Source organism: Diceros bicornis, chromosome 5 (genome assembly GCF_020826845.1).
Source record: "Diceros bicornis minor isolate mBicDic1 chromosome 5, mDicBic1.mat.cur, whole genome shotgun sequence".
Lineage (NCBI taxonomy): Eukaryota > Metazoa > Chordata > Mammalia > Perissodactyla > Rhinocerotidae > Diceros > Diceros bicornis.
The window spans coordinates 79588853-79612977 of record NC_080744.1 but is presented as its reverse complement, the minus strand read 5'-3'; the positions used below and the strand labels follow the sequence as shown (position 1 = coordinate 79612977).

The 24125-nt window shown below is 38.9% G+C and overlaps 1 protein-coding gene across 7 annotated transcripts in view; it reads left to right on the top strand.

Moving 5' to 3' along the window:
• Positions 1–23912, top strand: part of TJP1 (tight junction protein 1) — a 233288-nt gene extending 209376 nt beyond the window's left edge. For 2 of the 7 annotated variants that reach the window (XM_058542284.1, XM_058542288.1), the window contains 11 exons: positions 90–190; positions 3430–3780; positions 4112–4351; positions 4996–5868; positions 6030–6127; positions 7535–7762; positions 12485–12660; positions 15109–15586; positions 17270–17487; positions 18521–18664; positions 21438–23912. In XM_058542284.1, the coding sequence (XP_058398267.1) occupies positions 90–190; positions 3430–3780; positions 4112–4351; positions 4996–5868; positions 6030–6127; positions 7535–7762; positions 12485–12660; positions 15109–15586; positions 17270–17487; positions 18521–18664; positions 21438–21532 (3002 nt within the window). In that variant the 3' untranslated portion in view covers positions 21533–23912. Of the gene's footprint in view, positions 1–89; positions 191–3429; positions 3781–4111; positions 4352–4995; positions 5869–6029; positions 6128–7534; positions 7763–11362; positions 11433–12484; positions 12661–15108; positions 15587–17269; positions 17488–18520; positions 18665–21437 lie in introns of those variants that run through there. The other 5 variants (XM_058542286.1, XM_058542285.1, XM_058542291.1 and 2 more) reach the window with 5 other exon arrangements.
• Positions 23913–24125: the final 213 nt, after the last annotated feature.

Here is a 24125-nt window from a genome sequence, read left to right as displayed (position 1 = left end):
GTAATGATAATTGAGCTCTAAGCAAGGTTGAATGAATTCTGACTTTTGAGTGTTCTAACTGTAAAACAATGTTGTTAATTTATTTTCAGCTACAATTAACTTAAATTCAATGAATGACGGTTGGTATGGTGCATTGAAAGAAGCAATTCAACAACAACAGAACCAGTTGGTATGGGTTTCTGAGGGAAAGGTAAGAAATTTCCTATTAGTTTTTCAACCTATTCAATAAATTATGTAACTAATCAGAGATGCCTTTGAGTTACCATTATTTTCTAATTAGATTAACATATTGGAGTAATTTTGGGAGAGTTAGCTTTTAGGTTTTTAGAATTCGTATGTAGGGGTTATGAAAGTTGTTTTTGATAGTAAGAAATTCTGAAATTTCCCCACCTATTGAATTACCACTTAAGTGTGTTCTCTCAGAGAATTCTCAAATGATAACTAAAAGAGCAGGGTTGAGTTGTGACTCTGCCCCTGTCTGGCTGAGGAATGACTTTGAACCTGGCTTCCGTTTCTTCCTCTGAAAATGAGGGGAGTTGAGTGAGCTAGATGAGTGTTGCCCAAAGGGCTATTGTCAGCACACGAGATTTGTGACTTGCTCTGAGAACAAAAGGCACTCTGATGGCGAGTGATGGGTGGGAACTAACTGCAAACCACAGCCCCCATGAGGGCCCAGGATTCACATATTAAAGGCTCTGAGAAGTCTGAAGTTGAGAATATACCTTATTACTTTGTTTAAGCGTTTCCCCAAATTCTTACCTAGGGGATTTTTTTCTTTTTTTTCACTCAGCATCTGTTAACATTCTTAAAACATACCAGGAAATGTTGGACAGAGCAGTGCATTCTTTTTGGCTTTGAATTTTGATTTTATGTACATTCAAATGGCCAGCTTTAAAATAACTACTTTCTGTTATCAGTCTTTCTGGTTTTATAGCAGTCTTTGATGGGAAAAGTCTGTTCATTTTGTTAGGAGAATTAATAGTTTTCTCAAAGTATACAGTTGAAAGAACCTTTTGTTTTTAATGTCTTTTACCTTCAGATCAGTACAATATTAATAGATTTTGATTGCTCAGGAAGATTGAGAATATCTCTTTTTTTATTTTGTTTTTTGTATTTCCTTGTTGGCTTGGTTTTTGTTGTGTTTTGCCCCTGCATGGCCCCTACTTTCCTCTGCCTGGCTATAGCTACAGATGCTCTGGTAGTGCATGCTGCATACTTAGGACCACCGTGCCCCTTATCCAGCAAATACACAGCCTTTGCAAGAAGAGATGTTAAAACCCTTACATCTAGAGGTAGTGACTGCTATTCCCACCTGTAGTAATGTGTCAGAACTATGGTTTTTGTCATCAGTACCACTCTGGGGGGTGGACTGTGCATATGAGATCATCAGAGCACTTTGAATAACTGACATATCAGCTGGGACACTTGATAGATAAATCAAGGTGGAAAAACCCACTACACCACTATACAGCAACACACTATTACTAATTTTTACTCTTGAGGCATTTGATAACAAGGATTGCAGTCCTCTCCATACTAGTCTTCTGTAACAACACAATTCTGTTAGCAGCCTTAGTCAGGTAGAATGTTAATAGCTTGCACTGGTGATTCTTGAAATGAAATTAATTTATAAATGCACAAAGTTTACCGTCTACCTATCCAAGAGTTTTTTTTAATCCGCAAATCTTAATTTTCTATAATTTCTCTTCGTGGTATTATTGTGTGCTTCTTTTCTTTGCTTGAATTTTAAAATAAAGGTCTAGCTCCCACAACTTTTTTTGTGAGGAAAAATAGGTCGTTTATTAGTAGGATAGATTGATGTATTTTATAAATTAGAAAAGTTGTTACAGTTTAAATCAAGCTTGATTTATCCCCCCTTTCCATTCAAGTATATTTTATCAGAACAGATAGATTCTTAAACTAACACCACTTCATTTCACATTGACTTTCCTGAGCTCCTTTGATCTAATTGCTAGGAAGAGTTCCGTTTTTGCAAGATCTGATACAGTCTTGTATGTTCCCTACTAAACCAAGAAGAGTCGTCCTGAGGCTTTCTTAACGTGTTAGGCTTATGTCATTTCCTGGTTCAAAGTAACCCATGGTTCTTGCTCACTTCTGCACTTCATACCACTGCAAAAGCTAGATGGATTGGAGAGTTCCAAGTTATTCTTTCCCAAGGCCTTAAATATTTCCCTGGCTGGCTACTGGGTTATAGTCTTCCAGAACCCTGGCAAGGTAAAGGTTAGAATAGATAGTGAGAAGACTTCTCTTCTGCAGCAGCCATTACAAAGTTTAGAAGCCATTGAAATTTCAGTGAGAGAGACTCTGCTGTAACATAGAGCAGAGCCCTAGGATTCTCACTCTCCTGAGCCCCACAGGTACTCTGCTGAAAATCAGAGCCACCAAGGAGGCCTGACATGGCCTAGTCTTTTGTATCAGGAAGGCAGTGCTCAGGGGCAGGCTCTTAACAGAGCCAGGCATGGGACTGCGTGGAAAGCTCAATTCAGGTGTCTCCAGCCTTACGTTTGTCCTTCAGTCCATGTGGAAATGGAAGAAGGATTGTCTGAATTCTGGATTCCAGATCCTTCAGCTCTCGTGCCGAACTGGGCACAATGTCCAGGCAAGATCTTCAGAGACTGTTCTATTTAATCCAGGTACTAGTTTCAAATTAGTGTCCACTGAAAGCCTGCTGATGCAACTCCTTAGTTCCATTTCCCTCAAATACTTCTCGTTTTCTTTCTGATCTACTCAGAAGATAATGTAAACTATTAAAAACTAACTCAGCTCTTAATTACTTGTAAAAGAGAAGTATAACTGCATTTCTCCCTCGCCATCCATTAGATACTGTATCTGTGAAAAATAACTTAAAAATTCTTAATGAGTCAACCAGCACTTAGGTAATGCTTTTCCACTGTGTTTTACAAAAGCTTTAGGGCCAAACACCAATTTTTTTTTAAAGTTGTTTTCTTTTTATATATATAAGCTCTTACTCAACTTGAACTGTGGCATTTATTTTCATAGTTATTCTCACAGCGCTGTTCTGCCAGTGTGTGCTTGTTTCTCTGAGCTTGGTTTGGTAGCATTCTCTCTCTTCACCTTTGGGCTGAAAAGCTAGTGACTGACAGGTTTTACAAACCTGAGCGGTGCCAGGGTTTCTTCATTGTCTTCTGGAGCTAGGCCCCAGAGTCCAGCTTTGTCCTGGCTGGCTGGCCAACATTTCATTCATCCAAGCCCTTCACATTTCAAAGGATGTTCTGTGTGTTTGCATGTGTGCTTGTGCAATCTTCTTGACCTTTCCTGACCAGAAGTTTCGAGAAATAGGTGTGATTTCTCCCAAGAAAACTATCCTTTTCAATCTCCCTGTGAAATAAAGGCCATCTCTTAAAGAACTACTGAATAAAATTTTTAATTTACTTTTATTTGACCCAGGCGGATGGTGCTACAAGTGATGACCTTGATTTGCATGATGATCGTCTGTCCTACCTGTCAGCCCCAGGTAGTGAATACTCAATGTATAGCACGGACAGTAGACACACTTCTGACTATGAAGACACAGATACAGAAGGCGGGGCCTACACTGATCAAGAACTAGATGAAACTCTTAATGATGAGGTTGGGACTCCACCGGAGTCTGCCATTACACGGTCCTCTGAGCCTGTAAGAGAGGACTCCTCTGGAATGCATCATGAAAACCAAACATATCCTCCTTATTCACCACAAGCGCAGCCACAGCCAATTCATAGAATAGACTCCCCTGGATTTAAAACAGCCTCTCAACAGGTAAGCAGCAAGCATTCAACGTTTTGTAGTTAGAGGTGCATTATTAAATTTTAGATTGTGGTGACTGAGTTAAAGAATATATTTTATCCTTTCTCCAGATTAAGAATTAATCTTTAATTTTGATTTGAGAATCCAAAGGACTACATTCTAAACTTTGTGTGTTCATCTTACACAGCAATATACTGAATTTTTTAAAAAAATATAGGACATGAGGTCATAGTTTTGTTATTCAGCACACTTAAAATGTATGTCTACCAGCCACTATAAATGGAAGTGGGAAGTTAGCAGTAAACAGAAACACTATATTTAAAATATTTTAAACACTTCACAGAAAGCAGAAGCCTCATCTCCAGTCCCTTACCTTTCGCCTGAAACAAACCCAGCATCATCAACCTCTGCTGTTAATCATAATGTAAATTTAACTAATGTCAGACTGGAGGAGCCCACCCCAGCTCCTCCCACCTCTTACTCACCACAAGCTGATTCTTTAAGAACACCAAGTTCTGAGGCAGCTCACATAATGCTAAGAGATCAAGAACCATCATTGTCGTCGCATGTAGATCCACCAAAGGTACCTGTGCTGCAGCGTTGCACTAATTTGTTGCTCTCCATCAATCTAGCATATGATCATTTTTGCTTTGCCCTTTAAGTGTTCCTTTTGCTTTTTTACTTATACACCATAGTGCTTTCAAATCAGTACAAATCAGTTTAGTTTTGTAGTTTGCATGGCTTCCGGTGGTATACTGATTATTTGAAAACAGGCCTTTTAATTGGGATTTGTGCTTAATATTTTTATTATTTTTATTTTTTGATTTTCAGTATCTTCCAGAATTCCTTGATAAAAAATAGTTGAGACCCATCTTAAACATTTTTATGTTTTATAGATCATGGTGTCCATAAATTTTCTTTATGATTTTTATTTTCAATATCCAAATCAAATGGAATCAGTAGTTCAGTGCATTAATTTTATACTAAATTTAATAATTAAGTATCTTTAACTCACTTTTCATTTAGTACATGCTAAAACTTAAAAGCCCCTACCTACGTTATAAATTTTGACCTTTCACTTAAACTAGCTTTCTCCACTAATCTCTTTCTGTCCTGGTAATCAATGGTAGAATATACCATTTTCACATATTAAATCATAGTTTATCTATTAAAATAGACTAAAATTAAAAACAAGCCTTTGTACTTACCTGTGAATTTTTTATACAGGTGTATAGAAAGGATCCCTATCCTGAGGAAATGATGAGACAGAATCATGTTTTGAAACAGCCAGCTGTTGGTCACCCAGGCCAGAGGGCAGACAAAGAGCCTAACCTGAGCTATGAAGCCCAACCGCCATACGTGGAGAAACAAGCCAGCAGAGACCTTGAGCAGCCCACATACAGATATGACTCCTCAAGCTATACAGACCAGTTTTCTCGAAACCATGACCATCGTCTGCGCTATGAAGATCGCATCCCTACGTATGAAGAACAGTGGTCATATTATGATGACAAACAGCCCTACCAACCTCGGCCTTCTTATGATAATCAGCACCCTCAAGACCTTGACTCCAGACAGCATCCTGAAGAGTCCTCAGAACGAGGGTATTTCTCACGTTTTGAAGAGCCAGCTTCTCTGTCCTATGACGGCAGACCACGCTATGACCAACCACCTAGAACCTCCACCCTACGACCTGAAGAGCAACCAGCTCCTGGATACGACATGCATAATAGGTACAGACCGGAAGCACAGCCCTATTCTTCAGCAGTCCCTAAAGCGTCTGAGCCCAAGCAGTATTTTGACCAATACCCACGAAGCTATGAGCAAGTACCATCACAAGGATTTACCTCTAAAGCAGGCCATTATGAGCCTCCCCATGGTGCTGCAGTTGTCCCTCCTCTAATACCTGCATCTCAGCAGAAGCCAGAAGTTCTGCCTTCAAATACCAAACCACTGCCTCCACCCCCAACTCTCACTGAAGAAGAGGAAGATCCAGCAATGAAACCACAGTCTGTGCTGACTAGAGTTAAAATGTTTGAAAACAAAAGATCTGCATCGTTGGAGAACAAGAAGGATGAAAATCACACTGCTAGTTTTAAGGTAAATACGTAACTATGTCTTTCCTGCCTTGGGTGCATAAACACATTCAGTGAAGAGCAGTTCAAAATGCTTCTTAACCCCACCTCCCCACACCACTCCCTGCAAATGAAACTTGTTTTATAATTATTTGTTTTGGGGCATGTTTGTCTTATTTTTTACAGCCTCCAGAGGTAGCATCTAAACCTGCAGGTGCTCCCCTCATTGGTCCTAAAGCCACTCCTCAAAATCAGTTCAGTGAACATGACAAAACATTGTACAGGTAGGTACACTTTGTGGTGTTTGTGGCGTGGAACTGACCAGGAATCTGACCATTAGTCAGTTAGCAAGCCTTGTACTATGTTAGTAGGGGAGAGAAAGGGAAAGGGAGAGGATCTTGTTTGTCCTTCAATGAAAACTACCAGCCTTTCTAATTAAAACAGTGGTCCTAGAAAGAAAAATAAAGGTCTTTGTTATACTTTCTGTAACAGATCTTTCAAAAAGATATTTTCCTAGCAAATGATTAAAATAAAAATTTTAAAGCCCTAACATTTGTATTGTTTTTTTCAGTTTTAAAAGTGCTTTCAGACGTCTGCTTTCAGACATGTGAACTCTTAGTTTTTAGGGGTAAGGAAACAGACTCAGATTGGCTAAAAATAACTAAAATTAATTGTTTAGTGAGCATGTGCCACGTGCTTGCCATTGTGCTAAGCACTTCAGGGCAATGAAGGAATACGGTTGTTTTCCCCATTTTAAAGAGAGGCACTGAAGCTGAGAGGGGTTAAGTCGCTTACAGGACTTGGTAGAGCTGGGAGAGAAACCTGGCCAGCTGTGCTGTTAACCGTGGCCTCATCATACTGCTAATAAGTGACAGACTGGATTTGGGTACAGTTCTTCTGCCTCACTAGTGTGTTTCATTTGCTTACATTTGTGCTTGTAATAAAGAGGAAGTACTGTCTAACATATGCATTTTCTTCTTATTTTAGTGATGTCTACTGCTTTTCATGAAAATGTAAACTGTCTCCTTCAGCCAGTATCATTAGCAAATGAGCAGTTTTACATAAAATAAACTTCTAATAACTGAAAGCATAGCCCTTTTTTCATATGAAAACTATTTAAGTGTATCCATTTTTGATGCAAAGTTTCTGAAATTTACTAAGCAGAGCATACATAATGGTGTATTAATTTGTTTAATAACTTAACTTTCTTCCTCATCTGTTTCCTATGCCCTCTAGAACTTTGGACTGTATAGAGCTATTTCCTTATATGAGGATCATTTATTGATCCTGGAGTAAAGTTCTTAAAAATTCTTTTTAAAGTTCTTAAATTCTCTCAGTTATTACTTGTTGCTGACATTGGTGTATGTATTTCGAGTTGTTGTCCACTGTCTTGGTTGCATTCCCTTTTCTGTTTCTAATTAACTGCTTCTCACCGGCTATGAAGCCTCTAATCAGATAATTATCAAATTATTAGATTGTGTTAAAGGACTCACAAGTCAGAAGAGGGCTGCCTTTTGAGTATAATGTATGAGGATAGGGATTTGGAATATCCATTTTGACTGTTGGACTGCTCGACTAGATTCTGAATAATCACATCAGTCAATGAAAGGTCAAGATAAAGGATTTATACATTCCATCTTCTTTGTAAAAGTAACATCTAAAAAGTTGTTCCATTTGTCATTCATTGTCAGGATCCCAGAACCTCAAAAACCGCAACTGAAGCCACCTGAGGATATTGTTCGGTCAAATCATTATGATCCTGAGGAAGATGAAGAATATTATCGAAAACAGCTCTCATACTTTGACCGAAGAAGTTTTGAGAACAAGCCTTCTGCACACATTCCTGCTAGCCATCTCTCAGAGCCTGCCAAGCCAGTTGCTTCTCAGAATCAACCAAATTTTTCTGGTTATTCTTCGAAGTAAGTTATTTCACGTAAGACTTAACCTTTTAAAAGTAAGATGAGACTTAAAGGTTCGATTGCATAAAGTGGAGTTAATCACGTGAAGTTCAGTATATTTTGAAGGAAAATAAAGTATATAAGACATGAGTTCTGTAGGCTAGAGGGGTTCAGCACTGTGCATACTTCCTAGCTCTAGAATGTGTGTTTGGTTTTTGTTCTTAAACTCTGATATCAGATATATAAAGTTTTTGCATTAGGAAAGATGTTAAAAATCAAAGAGTTTTGAGGTAAGAGAGAGTAAACTGTCAAGACCCTGACTTTTGGGTGAATCTTAAGAATCTCTCCCTTCTTTGCAGCACACTTAATGCTGGTTCTTTTCCTTCTTTTCTGTTTTTGTCTTTTAAATACAAAAACAGGGATGGGGTGAGGGTGACATGGAGGGAAGATAATAGAGTTTTTTTTTTCTTCCTCAAGGTGAGAAAGAGCTTGTATTGTTGGAGCTTGAGGAGACTTTAGAGATTGCTGGTCCAATTTTCTACGTGAGGAAACCAAGATCCAGTGAGGGGTTGGGGCCGGGGCAAGCTAGGACTAAATGCCAAGTTTCTTGACTCCCAGTCGTCTTCTCCTTGTTCTGTGCTGTTCCCTTTTGTTTTCTTCTCTATTGGGCTTTTTCTTGGTTTGCTTTTCTTTCTTGTGGGTTTTGTTGGGGTACAAACCTATTTATGCCTGTGTTCCTGGTGGTTCCTGCTGGTTCTGCCTGTCTGGTTGAAACTTGAGTGATAGAGAATTTGGTACTGAGAGTGGGGTATAAAGCCACACGGGCACAGGTGGGTTCATACTTCAACAAAACAAACCCTCAAGAATGAAAAACTAGTGTGGATTTATTACAAGGAATTCGTTTACACAGTTGTGGGACCTGGCTAAGCAAGTCCTAACTCCATAGGGCTGGAAGGGAAGATCCGGAGCTGTTTCTCTGAGCTTAGGGAATGCCTAAGTTCTCTTTAAAAGGGCCCATCCAGATAATCTCCCTTTTAATTAACTTAAAACTCAGCTGATGAGAGGCATTACATCTGAAAATTCCCTTCACAGTAGTTCGTACATTGGTGTCTGATTGAATAACTGGGACTAGTTTAGCCTGGCCAAGTTGACACATCAAAAAGTCATCACAGATCACTTCTGCATCTAAGTTAAGAAGCACCCAGAGTTTTACTGAATTAGATGCTTGGTGTTATCTGAACCTAGCTAGCATTTGTCATTTACTATTGAGTGAAAATTCTTTTAGAATCTACTTTAAAACCTCTAATATTAAAAACCTAGTTTTAATTACCCCTTTTGTCTAAGACATCGCTTGAAGTGAAGATTTAAAACATTTTTTCCATTGTCATCCATTTAAATTTTTGTCTACAGAAGAAAGCAGTTTATGAGAAATACAAGTGCAGACTAGTAGTTCTGCAGTGGGGGTTCTGTTCAGTGCAAGCAGTGTCTTATACTAGTGTCGTGAACCTGCCCCCAACAACACTAGAGAGGTGTCCAGTGCATCTGGAGTGTCCAGACTAAGGTGAGCCAGACACCGAGCCTTAGGAGCTCGCTGCCAGTAAGGTAGAAGGCTGTACCCTTAAGTAATCCTTCTTACTGAAGCCATTAAGCACATTCATTCCTGTCAGAAGAGGGTCTAAGGGTATAGTTTAAAGATACAGATTTTATCTATCCTTTTACATACTTGGTAAATAGAATAGCCTTAAAAGAATACATTTAGGTCTAAAAAGTAAGTAAAAAGTTTTGCCAGGGAATGAAATGACAAGGCATTTTTGGTTTTGTGTTAATTTGGTTTTCTACAAAGAAGACTTAGTAACATATATGTGATGTAAGCTTTCAGACAGAGCCTAGAACACTGCCTAGTATTGGTGGGTGGGGGCTTGGTAATTGTTTGCTGAGTGACTGAAGCTCGGCACAGGGCACAGTGCACTAGGTGTGTCGGCTCCCCTCCTTTTCCTGAACACAGCTCTGGGAGGAACCAGTGTTAGCTGGCCAGAGATTTCACGAGGATATGTTACCTTGGAAAGAAAGAGATAACTGTCTTTGTGAATTCACTCAGGACTCGGCATGGTTTTACTGTTGTGAGTGTTGTGGGAGTGACAAAGTGTAACTTGAGATGGATACTGGTATACATTTCCTTCCTTTGTAGTATGAAATTAAAACTCTTCCCAGTTGTGCTGCATTTTCCCATATAGGTGTTTAATGGTTAGAGAATTGGAAAGGAGAGTAAGGGTCATAAAAGATGACTAAGAGAGAAGTTGTTTCTATGCCTTCCCTTCTAATGCTGTTTTATTCTTTAGCCCAATTAAACAACTTTAACAATTGGAAAATTGTTTAAAATATGGGACCCTCTTAGTCCTATATTTGAAAACCATTTACTGTTTGTCACCAGTAGACTGTCTACAGGTCTTTATTTCCTAAAGTAAAATATAGAAATAGCAAAGGTATCTTCCTCCAGATAATATGTGCTTATGTTCCACTTAAAAACACACCTCAGAAATGTTAGAAATCAGAGAGGGGAGAAGTCTTTGTTAGCACAAGACAAATGCCCCAGAAAGCAAACAGATATCACCCTGTGTTGCAATTCCATAAAGCTGAATTGGAATTGGGGAGGTTAAGGAGATAATAGCTCAGGCATTCGCCTCCAAAGTGAGTTAGAAGTTTCCAGGATTCTAAGAAAGGGCTAAAAGAGCAATCTCCCTCTGGGTCTGTGACCCAGCCCAGAGATTGAGTCAGCTTCTTCAGGGCAACTAGGGATTTTTTGTCACTAGAATATCTATCTCTCAAGACTCAACTTACTTTGAGACTTCCAGGTTTCAAAATAAATGGTGGTGATTTTCAGCTTTTTAACAACTAAGTGTAAGATTGATATTAGGTTGTTTTTGTGTGCTTGTGACATTATTAGATGAGAGAGGCTATGAGGTTGAAGCATGGCAGCTTTGCAAATAGGCTTCACCCACCACAGGGCTTAGCTTTAGGACTGGTGCTGGATAAGGTCTTGCTAGAAAGGAACATATGTTAGTCATAGTCATGTTTCAGGGATGTTCATATTTCCACTTGCTAATTCATCATGACCCTGCTGGGGGTCAGTGTAGCTGTCATGCTGTATCACTTCCTCCTCTGTTTTCACCTAGAGAATTTCTCTTGCCTAGCCCTTTCTGTTAATGGAGCATTTCATTCTCACTTATTCAGAACCCGCTGGTTATCCTTAGTACTGCTCCTTTATTTAGTGCCTTTCTTTGCCCACCGATAGCAGCTGCGGCAGAACTGGGCAGAAGTGGAAGAGGAGTAAAGCTCAAACACATTGCTGCTCACTAGCAACACCAGTTAGTGTGTGGAGGGCGGGCAGGCCAGCAGGACCCAATGCCATTACTTGGTTTTAATTTATCGGTAATTTCCCTAGCTAAATGAGAGTCAGTGATATTTTCTTTTATAGATCAGATTATTCTGAAATGGTGGATATGTATTTTTTGATTGATATTTTAAAATGACATTTGCGTTCCATTTGCTGCAAATTTGCTTGTTAGTTAGATTGACCATTTTCTTTCATTTTTCCATTGCGCTTGCTTTGCCATCACCTAGATTTCTTGGCTCTTACGCTAGCTATGACTACCTGAAAAGGAACGTCAAGTGGTAAGACTGGCATTAATGGGAGGCTGTTACATAGGTGTCCCTCGCTGTGTCATTGGCATTATGTGCACTTTCAGATTTTGGCATCATCTTCAAATGCTTAGTGTAAATGCCTGAAAGTGAGATAACGGCATAGTTTTAAAGCTGATCATAAAACTAGACTTCTTCATGAAAGTACATTCCAAATGTCCATGTTATTGTTTGTGCACATAAAGCCAGTGCAGCTTTGGCTCTCTGCAAAGGTTTAGATGGCAATGTTGCAATTATGGGTCTATTTTAAAGATTTCTTTTCTGTTAATTTTATGTTACATATTAACAATTCACAATCCGAAAAAATAAACATACATGGCACAATTTGACTTAAATAAGCCTTGTAAAATCAAGCACTACTGCTACTCTAGCAGTTGTTAAACAAAAAATGGATCTGGTAAATCAAGGACAAAGTTTAAAATAAAAGATGTCCAGTTGTTTAGTGTTACTGGAACACAGCCACACTCATTCATTTACAGAGTATCTATGGCTGCTTTTGGACAGAGTTTGAATAGTTGTGACAGGTTGTATGGCCCGAAATCCAAAAACATTTACTAACCAGCCCTTTTAAAAAACTTGCCAACTCCTGGTCTGTGACATCATTTTTTGTGGTGCTCTGAGTATGCCAGAAGCCAGGGGTTTGTACCTTAGATGCAAAATCAGAAGTGAATCTAAGGAGGATTTGGGCCAATAAATATTTTTTTAAATATTTGCAAAACTTTCTTAAACCTACCAACCATTACTGTTTTTTGTAAACAACACAATTAAATATTATAAGTATACCCAAAATTTCATCTGCCTTTTGGTTGCCCTCTTCTGGTTGTTTTACTGATATTCTTGAAGTATCTGTGATGTCTTTCCATTTCTTGTGCTGATGAATGGTTGAATTTGTAAGTTTTGGTAGAGTAGCTATCCATACTCATAAGAATGAATTGTGAAATTCTAGATTTTTTTTTAAAACTTAAGGATACTTAGAAGAATGAGAACTTATTTTGTAAACGTGAATCCATTTTCAGATGTTGGCATTTCTTTATTTTTTCACAGGGGAAAGTCTACCGAAGCTGATGCTTTGGAGAGATCATTTGGTGAGAAACGCTATGACCCAATCCAGGCCACTCCCCCCCCTCCTCCATTGCCCTCCCAGTACACCCAGACTTCTCAGCCGGGCTCCAGCTCTTCTCTCACCCTCCACACACATGCTAAGGGAGCACACGGTGAAGGTAGGAAGTTCAGAAGTTGCCATTACCGCTATAATAGAGTAATACTTATAAAATGAAATTCTTGTAGTTTCCAAGCAAAATGGTTTTTCTTATAAGAAATACATTCTTGAAACCGTTAGGCTGGGAGCAGTGAAAAGGGTTTTGTTAAAAGTACGTCTCCTGTTTTTGTGACGGTGATCATCTACCAGGTAAGCCTTTTTGCTAAATAGATTTTAATCTGTTTTATTAATATAGCTCTATTTCTGGAAGTAGTATTTGTTTACTAGTATATCTGAATCTAAGTATGTGAATGGTGGTTTGTAAAAATTGTTGTGTTCCGTCTTCACACACGGACATGGGAAAGCCATCAAGTTTCATATAATGTGTGTCGCTTAGCATCTTGCCTTTTACATTTATGTTCTGTGGCAACATTTCAACAACGTAGATAACATAGCTCCAATTTATTCATTTTATAGCTGTATCCCTGCATTTTTGTCCATATTCTCTCCTTCACATCTCTCTGATCAGTGACTGTTTTCCCTTACCTGTGCTGACCCCTCTTCCTGGGCCATTGCCCAACCCTTCTCCCCTGTTTCTGCTTTCTTCATCTTTCTCTCAGTCTCTTACTCCCTTTCCACAGAATCCTTCCCTCTGCTTCAAACATAGGCAGGTTACCTATTCCATTGTTAAAAGCACCTGTCTTTGACCCTGCTGCCTCTTCAAACTACCTTCATATCTCTTTGCTCTTTTATCAAACTCCCTGAAAGGGAAACTGTTGCCTCCACCTCCCAACACTCCTTTTCTTACTTGGCTCTTTAAAAAAAAAATTAAAAGCTATATATTTTACTCTAAGAATATACCACAATTTATCCATTCTCCTGTTGACATTCTGTTATTACAAATAATACTTCTCTATTTATGTAGGAGTCAAATTCCAGGCTGTCTTCACCTAGACAAGTTGTGGTTGTGAATTGATGTTACTTCACGTTAGGATTTTCTTTACACACTATCGTGTCTGCAGATAAAGAAAGTTTTAGTGCTAATTTTCCAATCTTTATGCCTTTTATTTCTTTTTCTCGCCCTTTTGCGCTGGCTGGGACCTCCAGTAAAATGTTGAGTAGATGTGAAGAAAGGAGACAGCTTTTGCTGCTTCCCCATCTTAGGGAGAGGATTTAATGTTTCACCCTTACGACATCAGCTGTAGGTTTGTTGTGGTTTTTCATAGCTGCCCTTTATTTTTAGGACATTTCTTGTATTCCTAGTTTGCTGAAAGCATTTTGTCAGATGCTTTTTTGGCATGTATTAAGATGATCATAAGATTTTTCTTTTTTATTCTGTTATTGTAGTAAATTATATTACTATGTTTACAAGGAATTTGGGTTTATAATTTTCTTGTGATGTCCTTGCCTGGTTTGGCATCTAGGTTGTGCTAGTTTCATAAAAGAGAACTAGGACATGTTCCCTTTTCTCTTTTTCCTGAAAGAGTTTGTATAGCATTGATATTACTTTTTTCTTAGTTATTTCACAGATTTCATTTGGTACTGTTTACACTACCACCAGCAGTACATGGAAGTTCCTGTTGTTCCACATCTTTGCCAACACTTGGCATTACCACACTTAAGTTTTGTCATTCTAATGGGTGTGAAATGGTATTTCATGTTTTCTGTTTGTTTTTGGTTTACATTTTCCTAATTAATAGTGAGGTTGAGTACCTTATTGTATGATTACTGGGCATTCTAGTTTTCACTTCTGTTTTTCACCTGTTCAAGTCTTTGCCCATCTTCCTATTCACTTGAATCTTTCTTATGGATATATGGGTGTTCTTTTTAAGTTTTGGATCCTAATTCTTTATCAGTTATACATGTTGTAAATAGTTTCTTGCAAGCTATGGCTTTTCTTTTGGCTTTAATTATGGCAAGTTTTGTAGTACTGATTTTGTATGTGTGTGTATGTGTGTATGCGGAAGATCAGCCCTGAGCTAACATCCATGCCAATCCTCCTCTCTTTGCTGAGGAAGACTGGCCCTGGGCTAACATCTGTGCCTATCTTCCTCCACTTTTTATGGGACGCCGCCACAGCATGGCATGACAAGCGGTGCCTCGGTGCGCGCCCGGGATCCGAACCCGGGCCGTCAGCAGCAGAGCGCATGCACTTAACCACTATGCTCCGGGGCTGCCCCCAGTACTGATTTTTTTTTAACGTGCCCAAGGTTGTCATTTTGTTTTGAATTTATTATGGACATTGGAGAGGGGTTATTCAGACGCCAGTCTCTGGAGACCAGAACCTGTATCAGCATGGCCCTGACTCCAAGGCAGCAGGGTGCACTAATAGCACCACATGTATCTCTGCCTCCTGGTCCCATAGCGTCACACACTGGCACCAGGACAAGTTAAGATGGGAGAGACATCCAAGGGGCTGTTAAAACTTCTTTCAGGAATTTTCTAAAATGCTTATATGTTTGTTTTTCAGGTAATTCCGTGTCAGTGGATTTTCAGAATTCTCTAGTGTCCAAACCAGACCCACCTCCATCCCAGAATAAGCCAGCAACTTTCAGACCGCCAAACCGAGAAGATACTGCTCAGTCTACTTTCTATCCCCAGAAAAGTTTCCCAGATAAAGCTCCAGTTAATGGAGCTGAACAGACTCAGAAAACAGTCACTCCAGCATACAATCGATTCACGCCCAAACCATATACAAGTTCTGCTCGGCCATTTGAACGCAAGTTTGAAAGTCCTAAATTCAATCACAATCTTCTGCCAAGTGAAACTGCACATAAACCTGACTTGTCTTCAAAAGCCCCTGCTTCTCCAAAACCTCTCATGAAAGCACACAGTTCAGCACAGCCTCCTGAGTTTGACAGTGGAATTGAAACTTTCTCCATCCATGCAGATAAGCCTAAATATCAAATAAATAATATCAGCACAGTGCCTAAAGCTATTCCTGTGAGGTAAGATTTTTGCCTTTCTCTTGGCCTTGCAATTTGTCTTACATGAGTTTGGTGTAGTTATGTGATTTGGGACTTGAAATAATAATTATAACTCAAACTTTTGAACAGTGTTGTCCAAAATGTTGTTGCAATGAATGCTGTTACATAGAAGGTCTTGCAAGAGGTACAAGATAATGTCAATAAAATAATAAAGCTAACAATCATGTGTAGTCGATAGGTGTTGTCATTATCCCCATTTTACAAAGAACTGAGGTTGAGTGACATTGCAGTTTGCCCAAGGTCACAGAACTAGGGTGAGGGGAGCCTAGACTCAGCCCCTGGTCACTCAGCCTCACTCAGCCTACTCTTAACCAACCATGGCTTCCCATAACCGCTAACCTCAACTGGTGAGGTACATGGGAGAATATCTGAAAAACGTAAGTATCTATGTTCCTTGTCCACTCTTTGTTCACTAGTGATGTCAAAAAGGAATAAAGATGTAATAACCTCAAAATGATTTTTAAAAAACAGCAGCTCTTTTTATAGTTTTAGTGAGGAAGATGTGTGAGCAAACAAGACAGAGCAGGCGTGCCTGGGAGCCACACTCTGTATACTTCTTTCTCTCTTGTCATTACGTTGTGATTGGCCAGACCCATTCTGGCTACACATAAGCTCACCTCAGCCTCCCAAATCTGCTTACATTTTTAAGCCACCCACTGAAGCAGAAGCACTCACAGGCAGAACCAAGAGAGCCTAAGAAGGCGCCCTGCAGTCTGCTTCCCAAGAGCAAGGATGGTCATGGAAATGTGCTGCCTTCCCTTCTTTGTGAGCCTCCCTAGTAATGAGGGATGGGGAAGAGCAGGCTCCTTGTTGTAGGTGTCAGCATCCGTCTGCGATGCTCTGGTCATGCGGGAATGAAGCTGAAGCTATTCTTCACACACTTTAATTTTGTCGGTCCATCTTTATGCTCACCTGTAGGTCTTGGCTCAAAATTTTACTTCAAGAAGTCTTGATAACCTCCATTTTTGAAGCAGTCATTGATACTGCATACTGCATCCCTTCTGCCTTTGGTATTCTTTGTGTACTAAGTTAATGTACTGTCTTTTTTCTCATGGGTGTCTGAGGTGTACCCATACCAAAGTCTTTATTACCTCATGGAGCTGTGGAAGCCTTGCTTTTGACGGCAAGGGCGTCTGGTACTCAGGGAGTGCTAAGGAAAGGCCGTAAGTGTGTACACTTAAAGTCTTAGGGAGATATAGAACCTAATTAGTGTATTTTATCAGGCCTAAGATGCCATCAGTTGTAAGATGCACCATTGTCTTTTATATCACTAAAGAGGAAAAAAGTGCTACTAATTAAACCATGACTTGCCATCAGTTTTAAAACACCAATTTTATGGATGTTAAAATGTGCTTCTTAAAACCAATGAACTATAGTAGTTGGGTATTAGGCTTTTCTACATTCTGGTTGCAAAAATCAGTGATGAGGGTAACTTGATTAGTTACCTTAAAAAATGAAATTGATTTCTCGAGGAAGAATATGCTTAGTTATTCCTATGAGTAAGATCTGTCACTGAAAACTTACCTTGTTAAAGTAAATAACTCGATTTTATGAAGAAATAAAATGAAACCACCTGTTATGATAGTAGTGAAAGTTCCTGCATATTATTGAGAATTTACTCATTAGCCATTTCTGAACTTGCAGTCCTTCAGCTGTGGAAGAGGATGAAGATGAGGATGGTCATACTGTGGTGGCCACAGCCCGAGGAGTATTTAACAGCAATGGTGGAGTGTTGAGTTCCATAGAAACTGGTGTTAGTATAATTATCCCACAAGGAGCCATTCCTGAGGGAATTGAGCAGGAAATCTATTTCAAGGTCTGCCGAGACAACAGCATCCTCCCACCTTTAGATAAGGAGAAAGGTAAATGTGTTTATTTTTCTGCTTAGTTTTAATACCTTGAGTTGTCCTGTGTGCTCTTCAAAGCTTATAGTACTCAGTTGAGAGGATAATCCAGACCCCTTTTCTGCCTCCACGCTGGCCGACCACAGCACGTTCCTTCTATCAGGAGGGCCTCTCAGATGAACACTGTGGAGGGGAGTGCCCTGGGATGGTGTCACGAGCACGTGGTGGGTGTCCTGCAGTAAGGCCAGGGTGGTAGAGGTGAGCACGCTAAACCTTCCACATGGCATGCTTTGCGTTCAGAGTGAATGGCAGGTGACAGGCCATTGGGCCTTCCTCCACCTGTCTGCCGGGCAGTCTTAGCTGACCTCACCAAATTTGTCTTTGAATCATTCACCCCTTCCATCTCTAGATATTGGTTAGGTACCACCCACTCAGAAAGCTTAAGGAACTGTGTTACAACAACTTTTATAATCTTTCAGCAGTGCTTTACTTCCTTAAATTCGTTACTTTAGCTCATTTTCTTGCATTTTGCCAGGATACTAACATATGTCAGCCCTGTGTGAATTTCTTAAACCAAGTCTGTAGCAACTACAGTATTAAAAATGCAAGATATAAGTAACATTTGTAAAAGATACACTTGAATATATCTTACACTATAAGAACCCTGCGATCGAATGCAGTAGCCACCAGCTACATGTGGCTGTTTAGCACTTGAAATGTGGCTATTTTGAACTGAAATGTGCTGGAATGTAAAATACACACTGATTTCAAAAACTTAGTATATTGATTACATGTTGAAATAATGTTTTGGATATATTGGGTTACACATAAATATGAAAATTGATTTTACTTATTTTTTTTTTTAATGCAACTACTAGAAAATTTAAAATTACATATGTGATTTTAGTTATATTTTCCTTGATCAGTGCTGCTGTAGAGAACTAACCCCATTTAGCTTTAAAGCGTATCATTAGAAGGAGAGTGAGGAGAACTGTGGTCTAGAAGGAAGATAGCCATCTAACCTCTCACCCCCACCCCTCCCTGACTCCAGGTGAGACACTGCTGAGCCCCTTAGTGATGTGTGGGCCCCATGGCCTCAAGTTCCTGAAGCCCGTGGAGCTGCGCTTACCACACTGTGCGTCCATGACTCCTGACGGTTGGTCTTTTGCTCTAAAATCATCCGACTCCTCGTCGGGTATGCTGTCTTCACTCTGTCCTTTGGGGGCTTTGGGTACTGTCATTGATTAATCCCTGGGCTGATGGAGCTACCCATGCTGTTTGTTAGCACATCTCCACCTCTGTTCCTGTGGCCTCGTAGGCATCACCAGTGTTTTGAAATTTCTTTGTGGTGCATATATTGTAAATGAATATGGAAAGGTAGAGAAGTTTCTGCCTTTTAAACATTGATGATTTGGCCAAAGGTTGATGTTTCTTGGTGTTCAACAAAATTATTTGTTCTGTCAGAATTTTTAAGATGCAATGGGAGAACTGACATTGTCCCACATATATAGGCATTTTCATTTTCTTACTAAAATGATTTGATTCTTTCGTGTAATAATTTCCGTTTTTGCTTACTATTCTTTAATTTTTCAATCTACGAAGTATATATCAGAGAAACTTGAAAGACAAAAGACCTTCCACTGTGATCATACTTGGCCATGGTTTTTCAATGTAAAACTCTCACTTCTATTATACACACTTTTTTAAAATGGCTTTTTGCTCTTATGATCATAATTTCAAAGCTTCCATTGCATTTTCACATTTCTCACTTCCGTGGGTGACTAAGTCAGTTACTAGTTGGAACTTTCTGTATTTTTGCTATAGATCACTTTAATTGAACCTGATATAGAAAAATAAGAATTCAAAGTCCTACTTTTGAATTTTTGGTAAATCACATGAGCATTATGCAGTTTTAGTATGAAATAGTTTTATGATGTAAAAATTATAGGAGCATATTTTAATACTACCCAAGGTAAAAAGTTATATATAAATATGTATTTCCTGATATTCACAAGTATCCCATTTTCTGGAAAAAGTTAATAAATTAATTTTAACATTAAAAATTTTAATAGTAGATATTAAAGCTATTTCCTGAGGGACTCCACTGAGAAACATTATATTAGCCGAGTTTGAATTAATTAATTAACATTTGTAAAACTGCATTTAAAACATGTATTCTGAAAGTCAGGTTATAGCATAAGCTCTGATTGTCCTCCAAACCAAATTAGGATGACAGTGCTTAAAATAACTGTCTGTTGTAATTACTTATTTTATGAGCAATTTTTTCCAGCTGTCATATGAAGCATAAGTGATTTCTCCATTTGTTATTCCAGTGTTTTTATGCCGTGGAACATAAGTTATTTTATTAGACTGAAATAACTTTTTGCTGAGTTAAATTTGAGTATGTTCACTTAGAAGAGAAATGTGCCTTTATGTAATCCTTTATGGGTTTAGAATGTTTTGCTTCTATAAATTTCTGTTCAAAAAGTCAAGGGTAGATTTTGATAACTACTGACTTAATCCCAAGAAAAATTAGTATATTGGAAAGAAACTTGAGCCTAAAGATGAGATTTTTTTATTTGCTTCCAAAGAGTTGTCATAACTCTATCTTATTGCCTAAACAATTGATCTACAGTATTGCATAGGCCCACATATATCTGTGAAGGTAAATCACTCTGTCTTGAACTGCTGAGCCCTTCATGACGCAGATGCTGCTTTGGTGGTATATAACTTACCACAGGCAGAGTTTCTCAGCCTTGGCACTGTTGACATTTTGGCCAGATAATTCTTTGTTGTAGAGACTGTCTTGTGCATCCAGCAGCCTCCCTGTCTTCTACCCACTAGATGCCAGTTGTGACAAGCAAAAACGTCTCCAGACATTGTCCCACTGGGGGCAGAATCGCTCCTGGTTGAGAACCTTGCTGTAAGGGAAGCAAAGTCAGCAGCTTTGAATATCACTTACGTTGCATGCCACAGAGACATACAGCCATCCCAGCGTTCTTCACACTCAGTGTGCGCTACCAGGGCTTCTTAGCTCTAGATGCAAATTCCAAATCACCAAGAGCTTGTTTAAAAACTCAAATACCCGGGGCCGGCCTGGTGGCTCAGTCAGTGGTTAAGTGCACGCGCTCCACTGCGGTGGCCCAGGGTTCGCAGGTTCGGATCCTGGGCATGCACCAAGGCACCACTTGCCAAGCCATGCTGTGGCAGTGTCCCATATAAAGTCGAGGAAGATGGGCACAGATGTTAGCCCAGGGCCAGTCTTCCTCAGCAGAAAGAGGAGGATTGGCATCGGATGTTAGCTCAGGGCTGATCTTCCTCACAAAAAAAAAAAAAACACTCAAATACCGACGCCCTGCTTCAGACTCACATAATCTGAGTTTTCAAAGCTTCCCAGGTGATTTTGTTGTACAGCCAGGATCAGGGCTAAGAAGTTCTGCTCCAGTCTTACGGATTTTATTTGTTTTTTTTTGTTTTTTTTTTTTTTGTTTTTTTTTTTTTTTAACGAGAAGGGAGGGTCTTTAGGAACTAGATTCTGCAGAACTTTCAGGGTTTCATTTGTTGGTCTGTAGTTGAGTATGAGAACACATTTCTCATACTTCAAATGGGTGATCATATAATTATTGTCCAAACTTTTGGAAGTGAAAGAAGAGTGCTGTTAATAATTATGTGGACTTGGGAGCAAACTGGAACTACCCTAGACATATGATCACCCTGACTTGTATTCATTTTTTAAAAGGTATGAACTTGAAAATATAATGAATAAAAGAGAAATCTGGAGTAGCTTTTGAATCCTTAGATTCCATTGAAATATAACACTAAGAGTTTTGATATAAGTGCAATATGCTGACGAAATAGAAGAAAATTGTATCTAAATATATGTATTTATGTTTACCCCATGATTGCAAAGCATTATGGTTAGCAGTTGAACCAACTATAAATGACATGAACTTCTTTTTCTCTCATAGGTGATCCTAAAACCTGGCAAAATAAGTGTCTTCCTGGAGATCCAAATTATCTTGTTGGAGCAAACTGTGTTTCTGTCCTGATTGACCACTTTTAATTCTTAAAATATAGGAACTTGATTAAATAATGTGAAACTGGGTTAAACTTACTAAATCTAAATGGAACCACTCTATCAAGTATTATACTGTTCTTAGAATTGATACTGCAGTTTGTTAGTATTGAGCATTTTGTTTGAACTGATAAAGGTTAGTGAGCATGCCCCTGAACTGTGGTCAGAAGACATGCTGCAAACTGCGTGTTTGTGATTGAAGAACTGTTGGTATTGACGAGAGGTTCAAAGATGTTTTGCTTTGTAATGATTTTTGTACTTTTTTATGGTCACTGCTTAACTTTACATATTGATTTCCGTTAAAATACCAGCCAGTAAATGGGGTACATTTGAGTTCTATTCTTTGCAGTTTCAAACTTTATTATGGCCCTGGCCTGGCATACACATTTTATTTTATTATGCATGAGGTAATATGCACACCTTTTTAAAATGCACCTGGAATATATAACCAGTGTAGTGGATTTAACAGAAATGTACAGCAAGGGGAATTTATAGCTTTTGGGGGGTCAAGTAAAGACAATTACTTAGCGTATATGAAAACACATTTTTCTTAGGGAAGGACACCAAAGCATGTGAGACTGGTTCTGTGGCCTCTTTCGATCTATAAGTTAACCATATCACCACAGACATGCTAACCAGCAGGAATGCCTTACCCTGGTGTTTTTAACTCTTAGATCATTCTCTCTGGGTATTACTAAGTTTTTATGGCTTTTGTGTGCATCTAGATACTGTATCATGAAAGAGATTGAGTAAATTGTGGATTTGGTGGTTTCAGAAATGTATAATCACCCAGAAGAAAATAGTGGTGTGATTTGGGGATTTTTTTTTTCCCCCCCGCAAGGGGCAGTGGTTTTCTGTTCTTTTTGGCTATGCATTTGAAAATTTTGATGTTTTAAGGATGCTTGTACATAATGCGTGCATACCACTTTTGTTCTTGGTTTGTAAATTAACTTTTATAAACTATACCTTTTTTATACATAAACAAAACAAATTTCTTAAGGCTACCTTTGTATTCTCTCCTGTACCTCTTGAGCCTTGAACTTTGACCTCTGCAGCAATAAAGCAGCATTTCTATGACACACACAAGGTCATTTTTTTAAGAAAAAGAATGCACAGAGTTGTTACATTTTTAAGTGCTGCATTTAAAAGATACAGTTACTCAGAATTCTCTAGTTTGATTAAATTCTTGCAAAGTATCCCTACTGTAATTTGTGATACAATGCTGTGCCCTAAAGTGTATTTTTTTACTAATAGACAATTTATTATGGCACATCAGCACGATTTCTGTTTAAATAATACACCACTAAACATTTCTGTTTAGATAATACACCACATTCTGTTAATCAATCATTAGGTGTGACTGAATTTCTTTTGCAGTTATTAAAAAATCTCAAATTTCTAAATCTGCAGAATAAAACTTTTTAAAATAAAGTGCTGGTTTGGTCTGTTTGCCCGCTATTTCTAGTTTCATGCAACTTTATAATCTTGTTTTAAAATCCTGTGCTGATCCTCATCACCCGGTCACCACCTGCTACATCAGGCCTGGTGGGCCACACGCGCAGTGTGTCCGGATGGGCGAGCAGTGCCGGTCACTGAAATCTCAAGACAGTAAGACGAGAAGCAGGCCACCTATAGAATGTTGGGCAGTCTTCCCTCTGCATCTGTAAATATACATGCATTTATATGTGTGTTTGTGCTCCTTAGGACCAGTTTGTATATAGTTTTGTATTCTGCTTTTTCCCAAAAGCATAACATGGGCATTTTCTCATGTTGCTACATTTGTAGGAAGAAAGTAATTTTTAATGGCTATACATATTCCATCATGATTACCATATTTATTTAAGCACTACCCCTACTGACATTTAGGCTGTTGCTGTAAAGTGAATTTCTATGTAGATTTAGGCTATTTGTTTGATTTTTTTAATTAAGGTATAATTTACATGCAATAAAAGTATCAATTTTAGTGTATAGTTGTCCAAACTTTGACAAACAATACAGTTTTATAACCATTTCCACAATTAATATGTAGAACAGTTTCATCATCCCCCTGTAAGTCCATCGTACCCCTTTATACTCCACCCCTTCTCCGGCCCCTGGCAGGCTATCTCTTTTCTGTCCCTACCATTTCTTTTTGAGGGTGTCGTGTAAATGGAATCATACAATATGTAGCCTTTGAGTCTGGCTTCTTTCACTTAGCATAAAGCATTTGAGATTCATTTATGAAGCTGAGTATCAGTAGTTCTTTTTCATTGCTGAGTAGTGCTCTGCTGCAGGACTGCACCACACTTTGTTTATCCATTTCCCAGTTGAGGAACTTTTGGGTTGTTCCCAGGTTTGGGAAATTACAAATAAAGCTGCTATAAACATTCGAGTACAGGCTTTTGTGTGAACGTAAGTTTTCATTTCACTTGATTAAACACCTAGGAGTTGGGATTGTTGGATCATATGGTAAGTATATGTTTAACTTTGTAAGAAACTGCCAGCCTGTTTTCCAGAGTAACTGTACTGTTCTGCACTCTGGTCAGCAGGCTTTAAGGGCCCAGTTGCTCCGTGTCCTCACCAGCAGTTGCTATTATCAGTG